The sequence below is a fragment of the Hippocampus comes genome, unplaced genomic scaffold, assembly GCF_001891065.2.
Source record: "Hippocampus comes isolate QL1 unplaced genomic scaffold, H_comes_QL1_v1.1 scaffold96, whole genome shotgun sequence".
In the NCBI taxonomy this organism is placed as follows: domain Eukaryota; kingdom Metazoa; phylum Chordata; class Actinopteri; order Syngnathiformes; family Syngnathidae; genus Hippocampus; species Hippocampus comes.
This window is the reverse complement of record NW_017806074.1, coordinates 1,336,319-1,362,313: the sequence shown is the minus strand read 5'-3', so window position 1 is coordinate 1,362,313 and position 25,995 is coordinate 1,336,319. Positions and strand designations below refer to the sequence as shown.

Below are 25,995 nucleotides of genomic sequence, written 5' to 3'. Positions count from 1 at the left end.
GATTGGTTCGTGATCAGGCTCCTGTAGAGCTTGCTGCTGAGCTAATTGTTTGAGTCAGGTATGTTGTGGGGTGAGGGGCTGGGGGGGGACATCGCTAACATGCAGGAGAAGGCCCCACCAGGACCGGAGTTGGTGACCCCTGATTTAGAAGGATTTGATCACTGCCTTTTTTTCCCCCCATCAAACTTTTTCATATGTTTTTGTTTCTCGGCTCGGGAACTCCGTTGCCAAAGGCAACACCCTCGGCTCCTTGAGTTTGGCAAAGGCTGCTACATACATTACCATAATGGGTTAAAACCTCAGCTGTCACATTTTATGAATTTCGCAGTAGGGCATGCATACGAAGGCCAAAATAGATGTGCTTGTAAGCGCGCTGCTCTGAACGTGACTGTTCCTGTGCATACAAACACTCCCGGGGAGAAGCACAAGGGAAGGCGAAGGAAAACAATGACTTGTGTCAGGGAGCCTCTGCTGCAGATGGAAAGCAGAAATGGTGCGGACCCACCAGACGAAGCAGGGAGGGAAAGTGTAAGGAAAAAAAAAAAGAAATAAATACAGAAGAGGAGAGAAGGGCGGGAGGTTTGGCGACAACTCCTTTTCGAGAGAAAGCCAGTGTGTCTGTCTCCCTCTGACTGACCCCTCCCCTCCATCAGGGAGGTATAGAAGGTGCAGCAGCATCCCGAGCTGCAGTCAAGTGTGCTGCACAAGCTCAGAGAAGTGGTCCGGTCTCTTTGCAAGCAAGAAACCCCCGTACCTGTACCTGCTAACCCCACGTGACTTTCGAGCCTCAGCTGAACCTTGAGACGCCAGTGCTGGTCCATTCGCCGCAAGATTCCACATCCGCGGGTGCCGCAGTCATGGCAAGGATGCAGCAGCGCTCGCCCGGCTTTCTTGTCCTCTTCCTGGTGGTCCTCATCGCTGGGATAGTTTTGTCCGGTCCCTCCACGCCACGCAGGAGCAGAGGTAGGACACGCCTACGTTATCACGTGCGTCCGCTTTATCAGTGATGATGATGATGAACCGGCAACCTGCTTTGAGTCTATGTCCCGCCTCTCTCCCAAAGTCAGCCGGGTTGGCGTTCCGCTTACCTGCGGCGCCTGAACAGCATAAGCGGTAGAAAATGAATGGATGGGTCATCATCTCTTGGTGGTCTGGAGTTCAAGATTCCACCTGCTCTTTCCTAATGAGAGAGAAATTTGAAAGGTTATCACTCTTGTCCAAAGGTCCATCGTAAATGTTTGATCATTTCATCCGTGTAAACATCCCCCAACCTGGGCCGTGCCTCGTTGTACCTGAATAATGGAGGAATCCATTTTGTTCAGTACTGGAAGTGCTTCTAATTTGGTCCTGCCAAATGCGAAAGAGCATCATCCCGACAGAAGTCTCTTTCTCTCACCTGCCAGACTAACGGCAAGATTTTTTTTTGAATGAGTCACATTTCACTGACACGACCAAAGCACAGCTGGTCCGTCATGAGTTTTACTTGGAGACGTCCTCGGGTTAGGCAGTTGAAAGGTTAATCTTGCGAGACAAGCTCACAAGATGAAGTTCCTGCGAGTGTCACAGCAGGAGGTGTCGACTTTCTGTTGTGGCGATTAAAAAAAAAAAAAAAAAAAAACCCCGAATTGCACGAGTTCCACTCTGATGAAAGCGCCCGCAAATGCCCCAGCTGTGCCGTCTCGGATCGTGCCGAAGCGTAAGGACCACACACTGAACGTCGACAGTAATTCCAGCGGCACAGATGGGAGATTAGCACTACAGTGTTTTAGAGTCGACACATATTGCGGACCTTTTGCCTCCCTTTTGGGAGTTTGAACAAAACTTGAGCTAAGGCTCCTCGCGGGGATTTAATTTCCTCTCTCTTTCCAGAACCCAGTCTCAGTAGATTAGATAATTGAGTCACTGATTGGCAGTTTTGGTCAACAGAATATTTTCCTGTCTCACATTGCACAAACCAACTCCAGCCCTGGTTTTCGCTGCTGCGTACTGAGCAGCCACGGTTCCAGCCGAATTTGTGTGTGCTCAAGCTTTTATGAAGACTTTGATGCTTGTGAAAATGATGTGAGGTGAGCAGCCAGCAGCCCGACTCGACTAACGCTCAACGCTTGCTGGCAGAAGTTGGCTTGCAGACAAGTCACGGTGTTCAGCTTTGCGCTTGTTTTACTATTTCTTCTCTGTGGGGAAGAGGGCAGGTTTTTTTTTTTTTTTTTCCAGTGTGTGTATTTCTTGGCGCAAGCACCTGATTTGAGAGTCAAGCACATTATGAAATGACGTGCTTGTTTTTTTTGTTTAAAGCAATGATGATTTGAAGATATGAAGGGCTTCTTCTAAGCTCAGTCCAAAAATATGCACCGTGAAATGTTACAGAGTTCTTCAAGTGAGACAGCCTTTGACATCTGTTGAAAGCCTATTTTTAGCCACGTCTTCATGTGTAGTACTGCAAAGATGATCAAAACATGACCACATCAAGAAAAACACGCGACAGTGCAAAAACACGTGTTTCCTTTTCAATTGTGGGCTTTGGACTTGTTTTTTTTTTTTTTTACTTTTTTAGGAAATGCATCCCTTTAAATCTCCGGGAAGTGTTGGCGCACCCCGTCTCCTATTTATCATTCCTGAAAACCATTAAACTTGTAATTACACACACCCACCTGATGGTGCACCACAATTTGGGAATCCTGGTTTAGGATAACTTTCCCAAGTTATTTAAGGCACACATTCACTTCTGAGCTCAGGCAATGTTGGCGCACCCCCACTTCCCCATCGCCAGGCGGGTTTTGCCCTCACAAACTTGGTGTGCATATGGGTAGGCCACGTTGATTGAAATTTTTCCATTTTGAGGTCAATTACAGTGACTGCAGGATTTGCTTTTACTTTGTGGCAAAATGAGTTGGGATTCCAATTTTGTGTGCGTTCGATTACGGGATCAATGTGTTCAAAATAGGGGTATTTTAATCTGTTTCACTCTGTTTTTCTTTTTTTTTTTAAATGATCTCTCTGCATCACATATTTTTACTGTATCGTCGAATCTTGCTTCCAAATTCAAAGCAACTAACTAAAACCAAATAACAAAAACAAAACATAAAACTGTATCCTAGAACGCAATGTATGACATCACCCCTTTCGCGATCACAAATCACCCTGTTCGCTATCACAACAAAGAAATTATTTACGACCGGCCTGGCCCGATACATCGTTGGCATAGGTTAGGTTTGGTTTAAGGAAAATTTAAAAAAAAAAAAAAAAAAAAAAAACAAATTAGACCAATGGTCCACAGCCTTTTTGGACTGGTTTCGACATTTACATGCGTTATGGGGACCATCAACCATTCATCGACTTTTCAAAAAGAAGTTACCTTGACCTGACAAGCATCTCTCCACAACCACTCAGATGTCTGTGTTTCTTCTTCAGAAAGCAGGATCAGAACCTTTAACCCGGTGATCCCTAAGTCAGGTCACAAATAGACTGAGTTACTGCAAGCAAGCAATTCCCCCACACCCGGTTTATTGCCACCTCACTCTTTGTTGTTGAATCCCATTAGTTTTGGAATGCAGACTGCACCCTTGATGTTGCCACTTAGCACTAATTGCTTACCCAGGGGGCTGAAAATGGTCTAACTGGTCCAGTGTGTCACGATGATAGGGAATGTTGATGAACCCAGAACTTCAAAGTTGAAAAAGAAACAATGTATTGCCGTAACATTGACTGCGACAAAAATGAAAGTGCACGTTGCCAATATATTCTGCGTGGTCTGCTTTAAATAGACATACAGTATTTATGTATTGCCACAGTCAGTTCTCAAATGTCATAATAAAAGTATTCTGGCATTGTTCCGTTCACTTCAACAAGTACAGCAAACTTTTTTTTTTTGTGGGCGGATTGTTTTGTCACATAGAAAAGAGCCACTGCTCACCCGAAACCACCTTGAGAACACTTGCGTTACCACGACAACCTAGGCCAATGCTACAGCGGGTTGTGAACGGCTTGGAGGCGGTACCTCATCTCCAAGCTGCCAATTTACACTTTGTCAACCAGCGTAGCGGATCCATGCAGGGAAGCCATGCAGCAGACCCATCTCCCAAAAACAAAAAGAAGACATTTCATGTACAAGTGATAATGACGGTTGTCAAAATGAGCATACAAAAAGTACAGGAAAAGTTGTAAAATGCCGTGGGTAATGAAAGTCTTTTCAGAAAGAGTATTTAAAACCAACTCCGGTCCTGGAGGATCCCTATCCTGCACGATTTTGATGTTTCCCTCCTCCAACACGCCTGATTGGTTCGTGATCAGGCTCCTGTAGAGCTTGCTGCTGAGCTAATTGTTTGAGTCAGGTATGTTGTGGGGTGAGGGGCTGGGGGGGGACATCGCTAACATGCAGGAGAAGGCCCCACCAGGACCGGAGTTGGTGACCCCTGATTTAGAAGGATTTGATCACTGCCTTTTTTTCCCCCCATCAAACTTTTTCATATGTTTTTGTTTCTCGGCTCGGGAACTCCGTTGCCAAAGGCAACACCCTCGGCTCCTTGAGTTTGGCAAAGGCTGCTACATACATTACCATAATGGGTTAAAACCTCAGCTGTCACATTTTATGAATTTCGCAGTAGGGCATGCATACGAAGGCCAAAATAGATGTGCTTGTAAGCGCGCTGCTCTGAACGTGACTGTTCCTGTGCATACAAACACTCCCGGGGAGAAGCACAAGGGAAGGCGAAGGAAAACAATGACTTGTGTCAGGGAGCCTCTGCTGCAGATGGAAAGCAGAAATGGTGCGGACCCACCAGACGAAGCAGGGAGGGAAAGTGTAAGGAAAAAAAAAAAGAAATAAATACAGAAGAGGAGAGAAGGGCGGGAGGTTTGGCGACAACTCCTTTTCGAGAGAAAGCCAGTGTGTCTGTCTCCCTCTGACTGACCCCTCCCCTCCATCAGGGAGGTATAGAAGGTGCAGCAGCATCCCGAGCTGCGGTCAAGTGTGCTGCACAAGCTCAGAGAAGTGGTCCGGTCTCTTTGCAAGCAAGAAACCCCCGTACCTGTACCTGCTAACCGAGAGAAGCGCCCCCCCCCCGGGCTTTTTTTTTTTTTTTTTTTTTAAGCACAAGCGACCTCAAGTTTGAACCACAAGCCACCACTTTCCCCGCCGGCCTTCAAGCCACAGCGCCTTAAGCAGCTCTTCCATTCGTGTGAATCGAATAGAACGTGCAACGGTACAAACGGGGCAAATGCTGTGGCACAACTGCCGGCGTTTGACTTCATCTTTAGTTTAGTTTCCCGACAGTCTACTTCTTCTTCTTGACACCATCAATCACCTAATTTAGCGGGTGCGGCTTATCAACCGGTTCGCTCTAAAGATCCGTTGTCATGGTATTCATTTGGAACTACTTCCGTGTGTTCTAGGCTGAGGCAGCTGGAGCAAAGTGCACTTGACCTGAAGAAGATTGAGGCAGAGACAAAAAAGAAAATAATTGCTGTCAATTCCCAGAAGACATCCGTGGTCACTGCATTATTGACACAAATGAAGGTAAGGCTGAAAAGAACTCCGATGGCCCCGCAACAACTTCCTCTTCTTCTTCTAAGGTTGGTACGTTGTGTGCTTGCCATTTCCTGTCAACTCGTTGAATTGTGGAAAGAATGCACACGCATACATTTATGAATAGCAACGGTTATCTTTTATAAAAAGTGAAAAGACTTAGGCAGCATTCCGCTTAAACTGTTGAGACGCTCGGGTATCTTGGCAGGTTGTATAAATTGGTCGCGCCGACAGTGCGAGGTGTGCCACAAAAGACATTTCCGTTTTGCTCATTCGGTGTGGCCAAAACGGTCGATCAAGAGATCCCGCAGTGTTTGCTTCATTCCGTGTGCGAGAAGAGGCCAGAGTCGCGGCGAGACAACTCGATTGCTCAAAATGGCCGAGAAGAACATCGGCATCCTCGCGTAACTTTCCTACGCAACTGACCTGGCTCTGTGTGATTCGACCCCCTCCCTCTCGCCTTAAAAAAAAAAAAAAAAAAAACCCCGAATTGCACGAGTTCCACTCTGATGAAAGCGCCCGCAAATGCCCCAGCTGTGCCGTCTCGGATCGTGCCGAAGCGTAAGGACCACACACTGAACGTCGACAGTAATTCCAGCGGCACAGATGGGAGATTAGCACTACAGTGTTTTAGAGTCGACACATATTGCGGACCTTTTGCCTCCCTTTTGGGAGTTTGAACAAAACTTGAGCTAAGGCTCCTCGCGGGGATTTAATTTCCTCTCTCTTTCCAGAACCCAGTCTCAGTAGATTAGATAATTGAGTCACTGATTGGCAGTTTTGGTCAACAGAATATTTTCCTGTCTCACATTGCACAAACCAACTCCAGCCCTGGTTTTCGCTGCTGCGTACTGAGCAGCCACGGTTCCAGCCGAATTTGTGTGTGCTCAAGCTTTTATGAAGACTTTGATGCTTGTGAAAATGATGTGAGGTGAGCAGCCAGCAGCCCGACTCGACTAACGCTCAACGCTTGCTGGCAGAAGTTGGCTTGCAGACAAGTCACGGTGTTCAGCTTTGCGCTTGTTTTACTATTTCTTCTCTGTGGGGAAGAGGGCAGGTTTTTTTTTTTTTTTTTTTCCAGTGTGTGTATTTCTTGGCGCAAGCACCTGATTTGAGAGTCAAGCACATTATGAAATGACGTGCTTGTTTTTTTTGTTTAAAGCAATGATGATTTGAAGATATGAAGGGCTTCTTCTAAGCTCAGTCCAAAAATATGCACCGTGAACTGTTACAGAGTTCTTCAAGTGAGACAGCCTTTGACATCTGTTGAAAGCCTATTTTTAGCCACGTCTTCATGTGTAGTACTGCAAAGATGATCAAAACATGACCACATCAAGAAAAACACGCGACAGTGCAAAAACACGTGTTTCCTTTTCAATTGTGGGCTTTGGACTTGTTTTTTTTTTTTTTTACTTTTTTAGGAAATGCATCCCTTTAAATCTCCGGGAAGTGTTGGCGCACCCCGTCTCCTATTTATCATTCCTGAAAACCATTAAACTTGTAATTACACACACCCACCTGATGGTGCACCACAATTTGGGAATCCTGGTTTAGGATAACTTTCCCAAGTTATTTAAGGCACACATTCACTTCTGAGCTCAGGCAATGTTGGCGCACCCCCACTTCCCCATCGCCAGGCGGGTTTTGCCCTCACAAACTTGGTGTGCATATGGGTAGGCCACGTTGATTGAAATTTTTCCATTTTGAGGTCAATTACAGTGACTGCAGGATTTGCTTTTACTTTGTGGCAAAATGAGTTGGGATTCCAATTTTGTGTGCGTTCGATTACGGGATCAATGTGTTCAAAATAGGTGTATTTTAATCTGTTTCACTCTGTTTTTCTTTTTTTTTTAAATGATCTCTCTGCATCACAGATTTTTACTGTATCGTCGAATCTTGCTTCCAAATTCAAAGCAACTAACTAAAACCAAATAACAAAAACAAAACATAAAACTGTATCCTAGAACGCAATGTATGACATCACCCCTTTCGCGATCACAAATCACCCTGTTCGCTATCACAACAAAGAAATTATTTACGACCGACCCACATTTAGATGATAAATGCCTTGGAGGGAGCATTGAGGCAGCGAAACAAAACCGCAGATCAAGCGCGGATAAATGATGGCAATGGTTTGTGAAGACAGCAAAGAGAGGAAGGGTTACCGGATGAATGTGGAATCCCGAAGTGTCAAGATGATGGAAAGATGGCCACTTCCACATTTAGCATGGGAGAAGAAGGATGGGATGAAGCAGCGCCGCAAGGGGGAAGAGAAAGTTGCGGTGGCTCCTTTAAAAATATCCCCAAAGCCATTTGTAGTGTGAAAACAGCACAGAGGCCGCCAAGGAAAATTTGCCGAGTGCGATCCCTGGCATGACTATCTCCCGCCGGTGCAGGGATTTTTCCAAAATAGACTCCCACTGATTTATAGCCGATATTCCCTCAGTCCCGTTTGAACTAATATAGGTCACTGGAGCTGTCATTGCCTTGTCGCTATGTAAATTATTTTCAACTGTCTGTGCCGCGGCTGGCACGGGGCACGGCAAGTTTTTCACACTCCATTGCCCTAAATGGAGTAGGTCATAAAAACATCTGTTTCGGCTCTTCTATCTACCTCCCAACTTCTAGCACTCTGGCTTGAGATCACCTCTTGTGTGTTTGGCAAAAACTGTGTTTGGGGAGGTGAAAGGAGGGAGTGCGGAGGGTGGGGGGGATTAATCAACTTCACTCAGTGTAATTGATTTAAACGATCAAGCATGTGAGGGGATATAGTTTTTTTTGGGCAGTATAGTACAAGGGTATAAAGTTTATACACCCTCATTTAGTTTGGGAGATGAGAGCAGATGTGTTGTGTGACCCACTAAAACGTCCACACCGACTCCAACAAAGACTTTTTGTTTGAGAACACAACAATCCATGCTACAGCTCTCCCTGCATCAAATTTATGGCTCTCAAAATCAGTGGGGGAATTTATACTGCAAGTATTTAAAGTGAGACAAATTCACTGATGCTATTTGGTGGTTTGGTAATACACAAGTTATTGTATTAGTTTGATTCTAAATGCTTAGCACTGAAAAAAACAAGTGAATAAATCAACAAGAGCAACAAAAAACAACAACAACAACCCCCACTCTTAAAGGAAGAAACAGTAGAAGCAGGCAGCTAGCGTGAAGAGCTAGCATAGCATTCCAGAGCTTTACTTTTGCTTCTTCTCATCAAACAGCTGTCCATCTATTTTCTATGGTGCTTAATGTAGTACAGTAGTTTGATTCTAAATGCTTAGTGTTGAAGAAACAAGTGAATAAAAAAAACAAAAGTACCCCCCCCCCCAAAAAAAGTAATGTTTATAGTAGAAAATACAAAAGTAAAATGCCTTCCTTCCTTTCTGAGTAGCATTGTCCATTAAAAGGCTAACAAAGCCCAGGAAAAAAAAGAAAGAAAACCTCTTGATACAGAGGCAAGCTCAATCCTTTGATGCATATTTTTTTTAATCACCAAGTTCTGGTAAAAAAATTCCACCAATTGTTCACCTTTATGTGCGCTTCGTGGTAACACGGAAATTTGTGGCCAAAGCTGACGTGAGCGTGTGTTTTCTTCACCAATATTATGCGACTCCCTTTCCCGGGGGATCATGCATCACCAGGCGATAACGTCCTCTTTGGAGCCAAGCTCCAGTCTCCAGTTTGAGGGTGTTGCTGCTTTTCAAGCCAACTGAATGACCTCTTCGGCTTACTCACCAAAACATGAGATGGAGAGGACAATTCTTAAATGTTTATCAGGTTGTGAGACTTGATTTATTGGGTAATGCCACATGCCGATTGGTGACTTCATTGCATTTTGAAGGGTTTGCACGTGCAGTTTAGTGGGAATTAACTGGTTTCACATTTGGAGCAAGACTGCCGGAGTCATAATATTTGAACGGAATGGTTTTATCTTAATTAGCGTTATAAAACACAAACCATGTTTGTTTTTGGTAGAATGAGTGCGCAAAGTGATCATTTGGGACGGTCTGGAGATAATCATCGTGTCATTTCAAATGGCCAGATAACGGAAAGTGGGTCAGCTGTCACTCATAAGCATGCAAGGGAGATGTCATTGGTCCCGAATGAAGATATTAGCGTCTGGTTGAAAAGGGAATAAATCCAAATTTTATGAGGAAAAATACAGAGGGCAAAATAGCCAACTTTTTTCTCGTTGTACTACGAGGTAATGCTAGAAAATCTGAAGTTCATCTTCTCAGTGTTTGCCACATGAAATTGCAACTGTTTTTCTTGCATTGTTACGATTTCAGATGACATCGCAACATTTTGGATTATTTTGCAACCTCATTCTTAAATTACCGCTCTTCAATCACAATATTACGATTTTATACTCACATTTTTACTTTTTACGTTTTTTTTGTAGATTATTTTGTAAAATAGTTTTTTTTTGGGGGTGGGGGGTACACTCCTTTGTATTATTTATTTCTTTATTTTGTTTTCAGTACGAACAGATGTTTCCTGAGTCAATCTAGAATGTAATAGCTGCAAATGTTCCGCGAAGACAAATTTGGATAAACTGACCCCGATTAGGATTTGTTGAAATTCTGGCACCGAGTACTGTTTAGTCTGAAAGATTGGCCACTAATATTGTGTGGAAAAGAGAAATGATATCACAGAGCAATTTGGGTGACAGCCAGTAGGGGGGGAGGGTGTTCTGAGAGCCTCAACAGTGCATTGCAAAAAAGCAACAATGTGAGAATTGTAGCTGAGTGATGGATCGCTGATCAGGCCCGTGGCTTAGTCAGATCATCTAGATCTAATCACCGTACTTGAGAAATATTGATAAGACTAAACAGTTTTTAAGCGACTCGCAGGCCTAATGGTCAACGTGAGTCCGAGCCAGTCTTTGCTTGTATTTGATTTGAAAAACACATTGCCAGAAGTTTCCTGATGTTTCCTACTCACTCGGCCAATCTCACTTGTGCTTTTGTGGGGACCCTTGGTGGGAGAAGTGAAAAGAAATGCTTTTGATTGAGGTTTTCATCGGGAACACATAGCTGGAAAAGCTAAGAAGGGTATTTTTCAAATCCAGGGCTTCCCCCTTTGCAAGTGTCTGCGTTGGGGTCTGGCAGCCGCGAGCGGTAGTCGGCATGCAAAGTTCCACTATTTCATTTGGTGCTGAGATTGAAGCCAAGGACATGTGCTTCGGAAAGTTTGCTGTTTCTAGGCTTGACTACAAAGGACGGAGGTTGAAGCCCTTACGGGCTCATCTGTCACTCCGATCCTCTTTCTAAAACCATAAAAATCCACTAATTGCTCCGTTGTCAATGTTAATTTGAAGAAGACGAGGGAAAAGCCAACCAACAATCCCACAAAAGCGCACTTAATTTGATCAACTCGCCAGTCATTCTTTTGTCACATCTGGTAATTGACAGCACAAGGATGCCCAGTATTCTGATTAATGTTCTGTGTGTTTATGCGCCAATCGTCAGTCATCCATCACCGTTATGACCCCGATTCACTCATCCGAGCATCATCGCTCCCAATAAATAAAAAAATTAATTGGCTAATTGCTGACCTCAAGATCCAGTGTGAACACAGAAAAATACGACTCAATTATTTGAGTGGATTTGATTCTCAATGATAGTTTTGGCTCTGTTTTTCGCCCGGCTCATCAAGTTTCTTTACACACAATTTGAAGTTGGATAAAGCTGGACTTGATAAAATTTGGAAGGTGCAGAGCGGAACCTAAAACATTTGCTGTCGGTATGGGGCGATTATGATTTATGATTTTTTTTTTTTTCTTCAGAATGCGACGGTCATCACATAGAACTCAACTGGTCAAGTTCTGACCTGGTGGAACTCAGCAACGATGAGTTTCATGTTATATGGAGGTGGGGGATGGGGGGTTAATCAAACTTCATAGACAAAGACAAAAACTCCCTCCCCTCCTGATATTTAGTTTCATGCATCTATGACATGTGGTTCAAATTTAAATCTCTGGAATGAGTTCATTTTTGAAGGGCTGCTGGAAATGGCCCAAAATGACAGAACGGCTGCTTTGAACCAAAATGGCAGCGCCCCATGTCTTTTGAGGCAATGCTTTTGATACTTTTTTTGTGGGTCTACTCATATTAGACATGCTTACCAAATTTCACGTTGCCAAGTGAAGCTGACAACTAAAATGACATTTAAAAAATGAAAATACCAGGGTGAACATGGTTTCAGATTAGAGGGGAAATGCTCGAAAATATCGAAAAGTAACGACAAAGAAAGCATTTTCAACAATAATAATCACATCCTGTCCTGTTCCCGCAGTCCGACGCCAGAACATGAAGGTCCGCATCAACGCCACCGGTGACACCATTGTGATGAAGTTTGTACGTCCCAACACGGACACCAAGCTGGAGGGCTACATCCTGGGCTACGGCAGCAGCATGTTCTCCAAACAGTTCATTCCGCTCCCGGAGAATGGGAAGCCCTACGAGACGGAGTTTGGTGAGGGTTGCCAAAGACTCGCACTAATATACTGATTTCATAATAAGGTCTTTGAAGCTTTTAGACCATACCTCAAAATGTTGTGTCTTCAGACGCCGAGCCTAAGTACCTTATCGCCGTCCAGCCCATCCCGACCAATGATGTGAAAAAGCACTGCACAGGTCTGACTTTTTAACACGAACGCTGATCTAAGTGGCAAGCAGATACTGTAAGTTAATAAGCGTTCATCCGCAGGGAAAGTCGAATTGGAGAAGCCACTGCATCTGGTTATCGGGTCAGTGACCCCCACCTCAGTTTTGCTCTCTTGGGGGACCCTACTGAAGACGCCCTATGAAGGGAATATCATGAATGACTGTCTCGAGGATGGGTACGTTTACATAGTGTCGACAGAAAACGCCAGGAAAATTGTTGACAAAATGTTCGTAAATACATGATCTACAGCTGAAGTATTTCCTTTGCTCCGTTCTGTCTTTGGTCCAGACACTACACAGTGCGTTACCGGGAGAGAAACAGGAAGTGGAACTACCAAACCTGTCCGACGAGTGACACGGTCATTGACCACCTCAAGCCCAACGCCGTTTACGAATTCGGTGTTCAACCCAGCTCGAAGGACAAGACCGGATCGTGGAGCAAGCCCGTCATCCACAATATCAGCTCAGGGGGTGTTCAAGGTAAATTTGATCACAACGGCCCGACTCCATTATCCATAATAGTCATTAAAACTCAACATTCTCAGCATCCTTTTGGTATAATGAACAATGATCCATCCAATAACTGAATGACATCCCTTTTTTCTACGAGAATGTCGTTATTTATTTATAAAATGTTGTGTCCCCAGAGAAAGTCATCAGGAAAATCTTCAAACGTCCCATCAGCCCCGTGGTACGTACTACCTTAGTCTTTTTTAAAAAATGCAATCAAAGAATAAACTAAAAGTTCTAACGACAAGCCACACGGAGGTTTGATTGTATCCATCCATCAATGGACGCTTTGCTCTTTGGATAAGCTGAAAGAGTCGTCGAAACAAATGAGAACTAACAGCTCGTCTCATAATAAACATATTCAGGGACTGGGGCGTGCGCTCGGAAGAATTAATAAACCTCTGGAGAGCATGTTGTAATTTTTTTTGTATGTGTATGCTATTCTCAGGGTTGTTTGCCTCATTAATTTCCCTTGCAGCTGCCGAATGGAAACGGCATGAGAACAGCCAGGGCGCAACAAGCCAAGTCTGTCTGTAGTGTGCTAGCCTCTCCGTTTAGTCCAAGTTCGAGCCACCCAATGCCAGCAGGCGATATTAAAAGCAACCGAATGCTGCGGTAGTTCTCAATTTATTTTTTGTGATTGTTGCAACTGTATTGATCGAATCTTCTTTTGTTTTTGACCCACTAGAAACCGCTAGCGCAAGGTCCGCAGTTCCCTTTTGCTCCTCGCCACGGTAAGTTAATCAGGGACCCGACAAGAGTCGATTCAAACTTTGATTTTTGGCAAATTCCAGTTACCGGAAAGCTGTTGTTGTACATGTGTTGGCCAAGTTTCAGTAAAATAGTAAAGACTGGACAAAGAATGTTAATCACTCAAACCAGTGCACTGTCTTGACACAATTGGTACGATATATTCCCGAAACATTTTAAGCTATTTGCGATTCAATGCGATAGGATTCACTCCAATCGCAATGTGATACCATACGATGAACTCCAATTGCAATCCAGTCTAATTCACTCCAATCACCGATTTACATAACTTGATCCCAAACAGTATGTTGTGATGCATTTACAGACCGCGTCGTTACATTCTCTCCACAATGAGGTGTTCTGTTTACACTCCCAAAACGTGCAGTTTGGCGGAGATTTGCCAGAGCCTTGATGACACTTGGCCCCAGACGACATGAATGTGATTTGAAATGAAACAGAATGAAAGAAATATAGATCATAGTTTTGGCATGCCCGTGATTGCTGCTTTTCTAAGAAACACTGTAAGACGGTGATCTCAATGACGCATGAAAGAAAATGCACACGCTACGCATCACAATTGCATCTCACATTGCCGCAGATCCAATTTTTCCAATTTAGACCATCGGATCTTGGAAGGATGATGACGCATATTTGTTATTTTTCTCAATTCCTAATAAATATTTTACAAAGGATTAGTATACACAGCCTCTGCTCAACCCGGACCACCTCACACTAAGTTTATCTCCAGAAGACCTGAATTAGGTTTTACAGTGCCTGAAGAAAAAAAAAATCTGATTGTCTCTAAGATCTAAGGAACATTGGCCTGTCCATTTGGCTTGTTCCTGTATCAATAAATAAAGAAGAAAGCATTATTGTGAACTGGTACTTGCACTGAAGAACTGTTTTGACTTTCCAGTTTCTTTTGCAGGACTGCGATAAATTTTGGGCTGACTTTGAACCTAACCACTCTTTCTTTCCTCTTTGTCAGTTCTTCACAATAAGACACAGGGCAGACAACCCATCTCCCGCCACATAATCCCAAAGACAACTCTTGGTAATTCTTTTTCTGAGCATGAACTCAGAAATGTAGCAATGGTCACAAAAAAACAAACTACAACACAACTTTGCCTCTATGATGTCACTTAAGGATGGATGCAGCATTTAATCTGCTTTCTACTTTCATATGACTTCATGTGTACTATATTTGTCAGCTCCCACCACAACGACTCAACAGGAACCTCTGTCTACCTCTGGATCCGCAGCACCTGCGACTACCAAACAGCCAATTGGTAAATGGTGATTCAAGTTTGTTAAGCCAGACCGTTAGCAAACGAAATGACAACAATGGACTGTCTTAAATTGGAGTCTATGCATTACTGTCATCTTAGAATTTAAATTTATCAGCTTTGCCTGTTTTTGGACTTTTCTCTCTGATTCCCGTTCAAGGGCAGTCGAATCAATTCTCAATGCCCATAAGGCAAGTAGTCAATCAAAATATTCTATCTTCGTGTCTGAGTGAGACAGCTTTTGGATTCATACCACAGACATCCTGGCGAGGAAAATTTGATAGTTCTGAGACTGAATCTTGTGTCAGGTAAAAAAAGGATCATGTGTAACTTACACCAGGTCAAGGATCATAATGTTATTTTTCAGGTCCTTGCCTGAACTGCTGCCGTTTTCTGGAGCCAGTTCAGTCATTGCTTTTGTCTATCATTTGAATCAAAGAGATTTTATTGGAAATCTTTTCTCTCTCTCTCTGACATGCCACCCAGGTGGAAGCCTCTCCAAATCTGTCATTCCTCCTTTCCACAAGGTCCCCTCAGTTTCCAATCTCCCACTTCCACTTCATATTTCAGATCCAGCAGTTTCTGTACCAGTCCACAAGCAAAACGGTGCACAACCTCCAAATCGTGCCCCATACCCATTAAATCTCCACCAACCACCGACACAATCCAAACCCAGACCAGAACAACCCCAAACAGGTTCTCAACAAAAACCACATTCTCATCAATTAGGATTCCAGACCGTGCCCCAACATGAACCATATCCAGATGTGGAGTTGCACACCATAACGCATAACCCTTTTCTGACACATTATCATCAAACATCTCAACCTACACCCCAAGCACAATCCCAATCAGAAACCAGATCAACACCCAAGATGCAGACTAAATCAATAAGTCAGACAAAGCCACAACACCCATCAAAGCCTCAGACCACAAGTCAGCCTGAACCACAACACCTAGCAAAGCCTCAGACACCAACTCAGACAAAGCCACAACACTTATCAAAGCCTCAGACCCCACATCAGCCTGAACCACAACACCCACCAAAGCCTCAGACCACAAGTCAGCCTGAAATACACCTATCAAAGCCTGAGACCCCAAGTCAGTTTGAACCACAACCCCTATCAAAGCCTCAGACCACAAGTCAGTCTGAACCACACCTATCAAAGCCTCAGACCCCAAGTCAGACAAAGCCACAACACCTATCAAAGCCTCAGACCTCAAGTCAGCCTGAACCACACCTATCAAAGCCCCAGACCCCAAGTCAGCCTGAAGCACACCTATCAAAGCCTGAGACCCCAAGTCAGTCTGAACCACAACACCTATCAAAGCCTCAGAATCCAAGTCAGACAAAGCCACAACACCTATCAAAGCCTCAGACCACAAGTCAGCCTGAACCACAACACCTACCAAAGCCTCAGACCCCAAGTCAGACAAAGCCACAACACCTATCAAAGCCTCAGACCACAAGTCAGCCTGAACCACAACACCTACCAAAGCCTCAGACCCCAAGTCAGACAAAGCCACAACACCAATCAAAGTCTCAGACCCCAAGTCAGACAAAGCCACACCTACCAAAGCCTCAGACCCCAAGTCAGACAAAGCCACAACACCAATCAAAGCCTCAGACCCCAAGTCAGACAAAGCCACAACACCTACCAAAGCCTGAGACCCCAAGTCAGACAAAGCCACAACACCTACCAAAGTCTCAGACCCCAAGTCAGACAAAGCCGCAACCCCTACCAAAGCCCCAGACCCCAAGTCAGACAAAGCCACAACACCTACCAAAGTCTCAGACCCCAAGTCAGACAAAGCCGCAACCCCTACCAAAGCCCCAAACCCCAAGTCAGACAAAGCCACAAAACCTATCAAAGCCTCAGATCCCAAGTCAGACAAAGCCGCAACACCTACCAAAGCCTCCGACCCCAAGTCAGCCTGAAGCACACCTATCAAAGCCTGAGACCCCAAGTCAGTCTGAACCACAACACCTATCAAAGCCTCAGAATCCAAGTCAGACAAAGCCACAACACCTATCAAAGGCTCAGACCACAAGTCAGCCTGAACCACGACATCATCCAATAACACAAATAACAATAAATTCTGCATTTGAGGCACATCCCAAGACATCTCAAACAACAAAGCACCATCAACCTCAGAGACAACAAACTCAAACAATGCCTTGGGTCCTACCTAAACAACCACCCCATTCTTTAACTGAGCCACAAATAAAAACACAATCCGAATCAATTGTCCATTTTGACACAGCAGTCCAACCTTTCACTCAACAAGAAAACTCTCCAGAGCCTTGGCCAAGCACAATAAAACAGTTTAAAGTTCATTCAACTTCCCAACCGAGGACGACTTCTTTAACGCCCATGACACAACCTTTATTGAAGAGAACGGACAGGCCAGAAACACACTCCCAACCAAAAACTCAGCGAGCCAAGCCTCAAAACCAATCCGTCACCAGACATAGCAAGCAACCACAACCTTCAGGTAGGACCCAGCCACAGCCCCAGTCTCATCCTTTGTCAGACACTCTACCCCAAAGGAAACCCGTTTCCCAATTCCCACCAACTACACAAAATCTGCCCCAAGCCGAATCCCAAACCGAGGCAATCCTTGCACCAAAGTCTCAAGCAGAACCGCAGCCTGGAATTGAGATTCAGCCTCGGGGCACGAGTCACTCTGGCCCCATTGAGGTCCCTCCATTGCAGGCAGTTCCCACTGGTAAACACCTACTTTACACACCTCTTACGTAAAGACAGATCATGTTCAATGTCAAAATTTACAACCAATGCCCTTTAGAATATACATGAGTTTTCTCCCATGCAGCTCCTAGTCCACCGGAGAAGGGAAAGCCTCTGCCAATCCCAGCCCCGGCTGCAGACAAGCCTCATAGTTACAATCTTGGTAAACACCATGACAAGTTGGCCGCATTACCGTCACCGCTTTTCGTCAAAACTGTATGACACCCAGTTGCAACTCAAACCGCTGGATGATATCACTGCTTCCCCATCTCCATCTCCATCCTCACACCCACGTCATCGTCCCTGTCACCATGTGTGCTGTCAATCACGGCCCAGCAGTCCCTCCTAACCCCCACCCATTCACAAACAACGCAGTGTGCCATTCATGTCTCGCTGTCATTTCATTCCTTGGTCTCTCGTCTACATTCCTTTCACCAATGTGCGCTGTCATTTGTTCCATTTAGGTAGCGCGAATCAAGCTCGCGAGTGGATGATCACTAAGCTTCCCGAATGCCTCTCTTCTGATCTAGGTACCACGAACCGGAGCGCCGAGGCCCCTCGCTCCCCCACTATCTCCTCAGCTAATCCGGCAGGAAGAAATACCACATTTTCACGTATCCGGCCTCCTCCTCATTTCCCTCGCAATGGTGGCAGATCATTCCCCACCTCCTCCCACAGCTCCAGGACTTCTGGGGGTAATGGAGAACTCTCTCCCTCGACTTTAAATCTCCCTTTCTCCTCCTCTGATCAAACATCCTATCTTTATCTGCAGCACCGCATTTACGGATGACAGCAGATTGGCTTCTGGTTGAGCAGCGAATATGTCACGTATACGTTGAAAAGCTTGTCGTTTCTAGTTTGCTTGCACCATCTTGTGGTCTTGAGTCCTCCTCGGCAAAGTCCCAAAACTCTCCGCGCTCGACCACATGCGCGCTCTTGTGTGATGTACTTTACACCTCTGCCATGAGCTGCGTTTGTGGCTTGGGCCTCGGTGTCGTTAATATGATTTGCAGTCCCTCTCCGCTGAGCCTTGTGGGATGTCTGGCTACAGCGCCGCCAAGGACAGGCAACGTTTTTTACACCTAGCATGCCAAACCAAGCACAGTGCGAGCAATTTCGCCGGTCTCCCCGCCTCCCGTTTGTATCATCCTTTCCAAAACATACCCACAGGCACCTCAAAAGACTTCGAGAATGGAGAATGAGGATATAAATATAAGATGAATGTCATAAAATCATGCCAGCTCCAATTTCAAATACAGCTCATCTTTTTAAAAAAAAAATAGGTCAAAGGCACACATCTTCAGCTGTCTTTTCTCTTGACTGGACACTGCCAAGACCGGTGACACAGAACACTTCATAATCGACCTTCTTCTCCCTCCAACAGCGCATCATAGGAGCAATGCTCTCCCTAAACCTGCAGCATGGCCCAAAGAGAAACCTGGTAAAGACCGACAAGAAAAATCTCCTTTCTGCGTTCCACACGCACTAACCCACGAGACACTGTTACAGTATGTCCCAATGTGTGCACATCATAATAATCATCATCATCATCATCATCATGCGCTCTTTGTCCCAGTCCACCAATGCTTCACCCTGCTTGTCAGAACGTTTGTGGCTCTTTTGTTTGTCGCTCAATGCATCGTCGCAGAATCAGTTCACCGAGAGTCACGCGCAACAGCTCTTCAGTTTTCGATGCCTATATTTTTCCAACATATGAGTTCATTCAGGAATGGAGCGTTTGAGGTCCGGCTGTTTCCTACAGCCAAGGACAGCAGTTATGTAACTGCTGCCGTACAAAACAGCCATGATCCAAGACATATGTTGGGGTTGACGACGCATGCGATATACATCGCTGCACTTTCACCCAATTTGGAGTGACATCATCTTTTTGCTCACTTAATCACATGCGGCATGATGGATTACCACATGGACATAACGTTTGCCATGAGACGTCTGTCATACGGTGGTTAACCTTGGGCTCATCAGGGAGAATCATCGACGGCCGTCCTGTCGATTCCGCCGGGGAGTTGAAGCCCGAGGTCATTGATTGCGGGGGGGGAAACAATCCCAAAAATCAATGTCGTGAAGCTGCTTTAGATCATTGACAACTGCATCACGTTACAATAGGCATTGACTGATCTCCGTGATAAGGGAATGAAATATGACCAAAGGAGTGCATTGTGAATTGTGTCGTAGCTGAGCTGCTTTCCAATTAAGGAAAAAAAAAAAAAAGTCTTCAAGGCGAGAGACTCCCTCAGGCCGCATCGTCTCCTCTAAAATGATTTAGTGCGATGGGCTTTCACGCGTCCCAAAAATAAATCAGCGTTTGTCGCAAAGCTGTTTCCATGGCAGGCCTCCTCGGGTTTGCTCACTTTCTGCTTAGATTCCCGGCAAAATTCTCTCATGGGATCGATCGACGCAGTTATGGCTGAAAACTCGTTGGCGAGGACGATCGAAGCTTATTCTGTGGAAACTAAGCATCGGTTCAAACGTCTTTTTTCTTTTTAATTTTTATTGAAATGAGTCACTCGTTGAAAAGAAAAGCAGGACTTGCCGTTCGTTTTCTCAGATCATTAAAAGAATTTTCGGGGCCAATTGATGTTTTGATTCGTCGTCGACTGGGGCAACGTTTGCAATCTGCCTGGCTTGTACACGTACGTGCTCTGATCGAGGATGGGCATTTGATGACATTAACACTCATATAATCGATTAATTGTGACCCCCCCCCCACGCCCTCCAAAAAAGATAATTAATGAAAGGTAAATTCACGCTCTGAATGTTCTGAACTCCTGTTTTAATGCCAGTGTCATCGTCGCTGGAACAAAAAAAAAATCATCCATCTTATGTCATGTTCTTCAAATTGCAATCAACAGCACCTCTGCTGGTTGCAAGCTCATTCTATGACCTTTCCACTGTCCAAGGGCGGTTGATCAACACTCGATTAATCGATTATCATGCCCATCCCTAGCTTTTATTGTCGCTTTTTGTGTATGAAATCATTTTTGTTGACAGCTGTCTACTTTTATTACCCATCCACCTCTAAATGCGAGCTTGTTAATCCACCATCGTTTTATTCCCAGTTTTGAATTTTTGCTCCTCCAGCGCAGACCACCTTTGGCTCTGTATGAGTTTGCCATTGTTAATTCGGTAACGTCGGCAATGTTTCCAATTAATCTCTGCAGTCCTACGCCAATCCGTTCCCGTCAACAAGAGACCCAACTTGGTGGGGATGCCGAATGACCACGGTGAGGGCTGAAACTTGCATGAGCTGCTTCTCAAGTTACATCCTTGACTTGATTGCCTTTTTATTCCATTTAATTTTTTTTTTCCCCCTTAAATTGTGTGGGTGAAAATGTTGATTTTTAAATTGTTCGGCGTAGCGAGAGGATTGATTTGAGACGTCCCGATGCAATCGGATTTCACGCAAAATTTCCTCTTGTTGAATGCTCAAACTTGGATTAATTTCACCCCACATTCTCCTCAATCGTCACACCGCAATGCTTTATTCTCATATTCTTGCCTTCTTAAAAAAAGACCACAACACAAAAGATAAGCTTGCAACGAAAAGCACAACACATCCCAGGGAGCAAACTAATCTAAGAAAGGACACAGAGCTGCTCTGCATGGACGACCAAAGCAGATGGAACACAACTGTGTGTGAGTCACATGATTAACTACCCCCGCCCTTTCCTCCTTTCCTTCTCTTACCTCAGATAAACCCATGGACCTCAAACAAGGCGACAAGGAGTCCATCTTGAAGCCTTTCCCGCTGGTCACGTCCAAGCCAAAGCAAGAACGCAGGCAGCAGACGACTACCACTACCCCGTCATTAAACAGTAGGAAACTACATCTTTTTTTTTTTTTTTTTTTTTGTAATGATGTATGGTATGCACAACACATAATGTAAACCTGCACAATGTAAACCAAGGAAGGTTTGGCAACCTGAAAATTCAGAAGAGTTTCATCTCAGTGTTACCTGAAACATTGCGCATTATTCAGTTCCTATTAACAACTACATTAAAATAGGTCGCATTTGCGATTTTGGGAAAACAACACCATTTAGTTTATTTTGGCGCCCAAGAGTGACTATTAAAGTCATAAAGTACCACCATTTCCCCTCTGGGGAGCAATAAAATAATCTTATCTTGTTTTTTTTTGAATAGTCGAATATATCTTTTTTTTTTCTAACCCTTTCAGGGACAGCGGTTACTACAGTGGACCGCTTATCATGTTATCAGGTTACAGGGTGCATGAAAGGGTTAATATACAATTGATCATAGCTCTATCATGCTGGAAAAGCTTCAAAATGAATCTAGAACATTTTTGGATTTGAAAGTAAACGTTGAATGTATTCTGGATTCCATTAGCTTGTAAAAGTGTCTACATTCAGGAGAGATCATTCCGTGTAGAGCAATGAATCCACGGGTGAGGAGGTTGTCATCTGAGAAGGAAATAAGAGATGATGTGTGATTTCAAGTTGTTGTGCCAGAACTCTGAAAAATGCTGACAGGCATGCTGCCAAGACTGTCGGCACACCAAAATAACATGCCTGCTTCCTTTTTACAGGCAGCCGTTTTGAGGTCAATGAAAATTCCTCCATATTCAGGCCCCTTCCAGCATCCGATGTGGACATTATGGGCAAGAAGCGCTATGTGGGTAAGACTACCCGTTTGGGCCCTTTTAATCGTACTTTATTTCCTCCCCATGTGATGTGTTTGGTCAGTTAGTTGCTCCATGTACAGCACTTTGTATGCAGCGATGGCTGTTTGAAAGTTCTCTATAAATACAGTTGAGTTGAGATAAAAACAAAACAATATTGAACTCTGTTGCGGACCAAAATGACAAATTAAACCGATGCAAACCAATCATCAACCAAGTGCCAACTGCCACATGCCAACCAATGACCAATACAAACCGACCATCAGCCAACAATGCAAACCAAATTTCAAGAGGCAATGAATATAGATGGTCAACCAATACCAACCAAAAAGGCCAATAAATAAAACCAACTGTCAAATTGCTACAAACCATCCTAACCAATCGGCCAAACGATACAAACAACAACCAATAGAAATTACCCATCAAACAATCCAAACCAATGAGTCAACTTGATACAAGCCAACAGTCTAATGGTACAAACCAACTTGACCAGTACAAACCAATTGTGAGAAACAATAAAAACCAACATGTCAACTGATTAAAAAAACAAACTTTATAAACCAAGCGATACAAACTAAGCAATAATATTCTGCTCCGACTGTACACGTCCACAGCTCCTCACGTCGTCTACAAGACCGACAAGAAGCCAGACGAGCCGTGTTCCATCACGTCCTCCCTGACTTACTTCCCAGACGACGAGGACAGCAGCGATCAGAACGTGACGGCGGCCCCCCGAATCCCGCCCTCCAACCTCACGGTGGTGACGGTCGAAGGGTGTCCGTCTTTCGTCATCCTCGATTGGCAGAAAACCGATAACGAAACTAGAGGTACTGCAAGAACTTTGCACATAGTACTTTATGACAGATGTCCATTTAGTTTTTTTTTTCATATAAACCATTCAATAGATTAAGAAAATAGAAATGCCTGTACTTCTCATGTTCAGAATATGAGGTAGTATCAACAGCCAAAGGACCCAATGGAGAGGAAGTGTCCATATTGACGACAACGAACCAGACGCACACGGCGGTGGAGAATCTAAAACCGGAAAGCAGGCATGTGACCGTCTCAAGATCATTCAGATTTTAAAACTCATTATCCATCAAAAGTAGTTGGCGCGAGATATGCCACGTGTCGTAGTTCCTGAGTAGATAAAAAAAAAAAATCGTGATCGATACTACCACGTCACGGTGACGATCGTTTGTTGCTTTTCACTTTGTGGTGGCGCGACTGTTAGCAAATCCGGGGAATAAAGGGAGTGATATCGGTCGGAGAATGGCGTTATGCTGGGACTGATTAAAATGTCATTTTAAAAGGGGCTTACCGGTTTAATTGCTGCGTCTTGCGTGTTATCAACCCCCCCCCCCTTGTTTTTCCTGAAATCTCTCATTCCTCCGTCATTGTGATGGATTACAGCGCACGTTTTCCAGCGGTTTTATCTTAAGTCAAGTATGTGGCAAAGCTGCCAATGCAGATAAACAAGCACAAACCTCATCTCACCACACACGTTGGATTTTGCACAGAAAACGACTTTATTTTTTTTTGAAGGAGTGAGAAACACTGAATAACAGAAATCCATTTGTACCATTTTGGGGTTTTTTACTGCAGGCAAATGTAACCAAAACGAATCCAAAACCAGAAAGGGTGGAGTGGGTGGAGGGTTTTTCGATTTGCATCTGGAGTTCACCAGAAGCATCCCCTGCGCCGTTTTTTTTTTGCCAGGATATGTTAAGCTTCAGAGCACGTGGAATAACCATCAGCTGTTTGACTAGTGAGTGAGTCACCGCGACTCACGTTGGCTCTGAAACGGCGACAATTTCAGGGGGAAAAAAAGGGGGAATTTCAATGTCAAAAATGTGCCGAAGGTTCGGTTTATCCGCGGGATTGATTGTTTCTGTTTTGTTTCAGTTACGAGTTCAAAGTGACACCAAAGAACGAGCTGGGAACGGGACCGTCCAGCGAGCCTGTGACGTTTAATACGGAGTCAGGCAAGTTTTACTCAATACCATTTGTCGAAAAAATATTATAGAAAATCCCATATGTACCTTTACACAAATAAATTATAAAAAAATAAAAACCAAAAAGAGAGCGCGAGAGCAACTGACTGAGGATAAATTGCCCGAGGGAAAAGACTAATACAGGCGACAACACAAGCTGCATTTTGTGCTTACTTATGTCATCTGGCTAATTATTATTTTTTTATCATGAGAGACTTTCAAGAGTGACAAACATTAAAATGAATAAACGTGGGTTCTTGTCGTATAAGGCAGACATTGCATGTTCGACACGACAATGACAATTATTTCCCTTCGACATGCAGCGGACCCACGAGTGAGTGAAAACGTATCAGGTAAATATTGCCCTCGCTTCATATCATGATCTTCTTATCATATGGTTTTTCTTTGAAATTCATCATAAATGTGCCTTTTATCATTTTGAACAGGAAAAGATGCCCTCTGGACGCAATTCCCATTTAAGACGGACGCCTACTCTGAATGCAACGGGAAGCAATACGTGAAGAGGACGTGGTACCGAAAGTTTGTGGGCATCCAGCTGTGCAACTCCCTGCGATACAAGATCTACCTGAGCGACTCGCTCAATGGTAAATACAAATTTGAGTCGTACTTCAAGTTGTAAACGAGTTGCCTGTTGTTCGTTAACGCTAAATAGCACTGTGGCAAACATGAGGTCACGCCACAATGTGAAGTGCATCCATGTTTACTTTATTAGTCCTGCTCAGTCTGCCTCGGTTCGTGTGAGCTCTCTTCGTAAAATTCTAACCTTGAGTACAAATCTTTTTCTGTCTCTTCAGGGAAGTTCTACAATATCGGTGATCAATCGGGTTACGGCGAGGACCACTGCCAGTTTGTGGACTCCTTCTTGGACGGGCTGACTGGGACGCAGCTGTTTGCTGACCAGTTACCATCCAGGCCAGGTATTTATGAGCAATGTGCAGATTTATTTTACACGATCATTTCCACCAAGATCCCATTTCCTGCCAAGATTGTTGTGATTAATCCAGCAAGTAAACTAAAGTGTTCTACTGGATGATCCCATTCACCTCAACCCCCACAGGTTACTTCAGAGCGCTGCGACAAGAGCCGGTGAGCTTCGGCGAGATCGGTGGCAAGTCGCATGTGACTTACGTGGGATGGTACGAATGCGGCACGCCTATACCCGGCAAGTGGTGGTAACTCCACACGCAGTCCAGAAGAAAGTCTGGTTGAAGAGTACCAAAAGGTGCCTAACATGAAGGTGGTTCGGCTCCTTTTCCTTGTTCCCAAAAATCAGTGGTGGGGAACCTTATCCCCCCCACCCTCATTTTGATAGTCCTCTGAGGGCCAAACTAAATTTATGAAGAAAAAAAAAACATGATTGAACAAATGTATTATTAGATATTATTGGCATTTGTTTGTTCGATGTTCCGCTGAGGATTTATTTTCAGAATTACATGGCGGGCTGGATGAAATGCTCTCGCAGGCTAGATATATGGCTACCAGGCTGGAGGTTCCCAGCACCTGCCATAGACACTGTAGATTAGGGGAGGGGAGGGGTGTCTAAGGATGCTACGAGGTATGAACGGGTTCAAGAAACACATCCCTAATGTTGTAAAAGTGTCAAAATGGATGCATGAGTGGCCAAAATGTTAATTATACAGACATTGTTGGGAAGCTGGCTCCCAAAATGTATGATACTATTTATCAAGGGATCGTTACAAGATTATAGCGCGTGCTTGTGCAATCCAGAGGACATAGACTTGCATGGCTATACACACACACACACACACACACACACACACACACACACACACACACACACACACACACACACACACACACACCATCTAGA

The 25,995-nt window shown here is 44.4% G+C and overlaps 1 protein-coding gene and 2 long non-coding RNA genes across 5 annotated transcripts; 1 reads left to right on the top strand and 2 right to left on the bottom strand.

Moving 5' to 3' along the window:
- The first annotated feature begins 835 nt into the window (after nt 1-835).
- On the top strand, nt 836-25,536 carry abi3bpa (ABI family, member 3 (NESH) binding protein a). Of its 3 annotated transcripts, XM_019894507.1 has the most exons (21): nt 836-963; nt 11,824-12,003; nt 12,096-12,164; nt 12,238-12,370; nt 12,484-12,674; nt 12,842-12,885; nt 13,393-13,438; nt 14,443-14,508; nt 14,666-14,743; nt 18,021-18,185; nt 18,875-18,931; nt 20,673-20,735; nt 21,204-21,326; nt 22,057-22,146; nt 22,764-22,976; nt 23,093-23,201; nt 24,055-24,134; nt 24,467-24,496; nt 24,590-24,748; nt 24,959-25,081; nt 25,222-25,536. In XM_019894507.1, the coding sequence occupies exons 1-21, from the start codon at nt 858-860 to the stop codon at nt 25,338-25,340; spliced, it is 2,244 nt and encodes a 747-aa protein (XP_019750066.1). In that variant the 5' UTR covers nt 836-857; the 3' UTR covers nt 25,341-25,536. The 3 variants fall into 3 exon arrangements, with proteins under 3 accessions (XP_019750066.1, XP_019750067.1, XP_019750068.1); XM_019894508.1 differs by lacking the exons at nt 14,443-14,508; nt 14,666-14,743; nt 18,021-18,185; XM_019894509.1 differs by lacking the exons at nt 14,443-14,508; nt 14,666-14,743; nt 18,021-18,185; nt 18,875-18,931.
- Nucleotides 862-2,367, bottom strand: LOC109530637 (uncharacterized). The gene is made up of 3 exons (XR_002171037.1): nt 1,293-2,367; nt 1,089-1,180; nt 862-940 (listed from the first exon to the last, which is right to left on the bottom strand). It is a non-coding gene; the product is annotated as an uncharacterized LOC109530637 (long non-coding RNA).
- LOC109530636 (uncharacterized) lies at nt 15,635-16,430 on the bottom strand. The gene is made up of 4 exons (XR_002171036.1): nt 16,312-16,430; nt 16,147-16,230; nt 15,982-16,104; nt 15,635-15,696 (listed from the first exon to the last, which is right to left on the bottom strand). It is a non-coding gene; the product is annotated as an uncharacterized LOC109530636 (long non-coding RNA).
- Nucleotides 25,537-25,995: the final 459 nt, after the last annotated feature.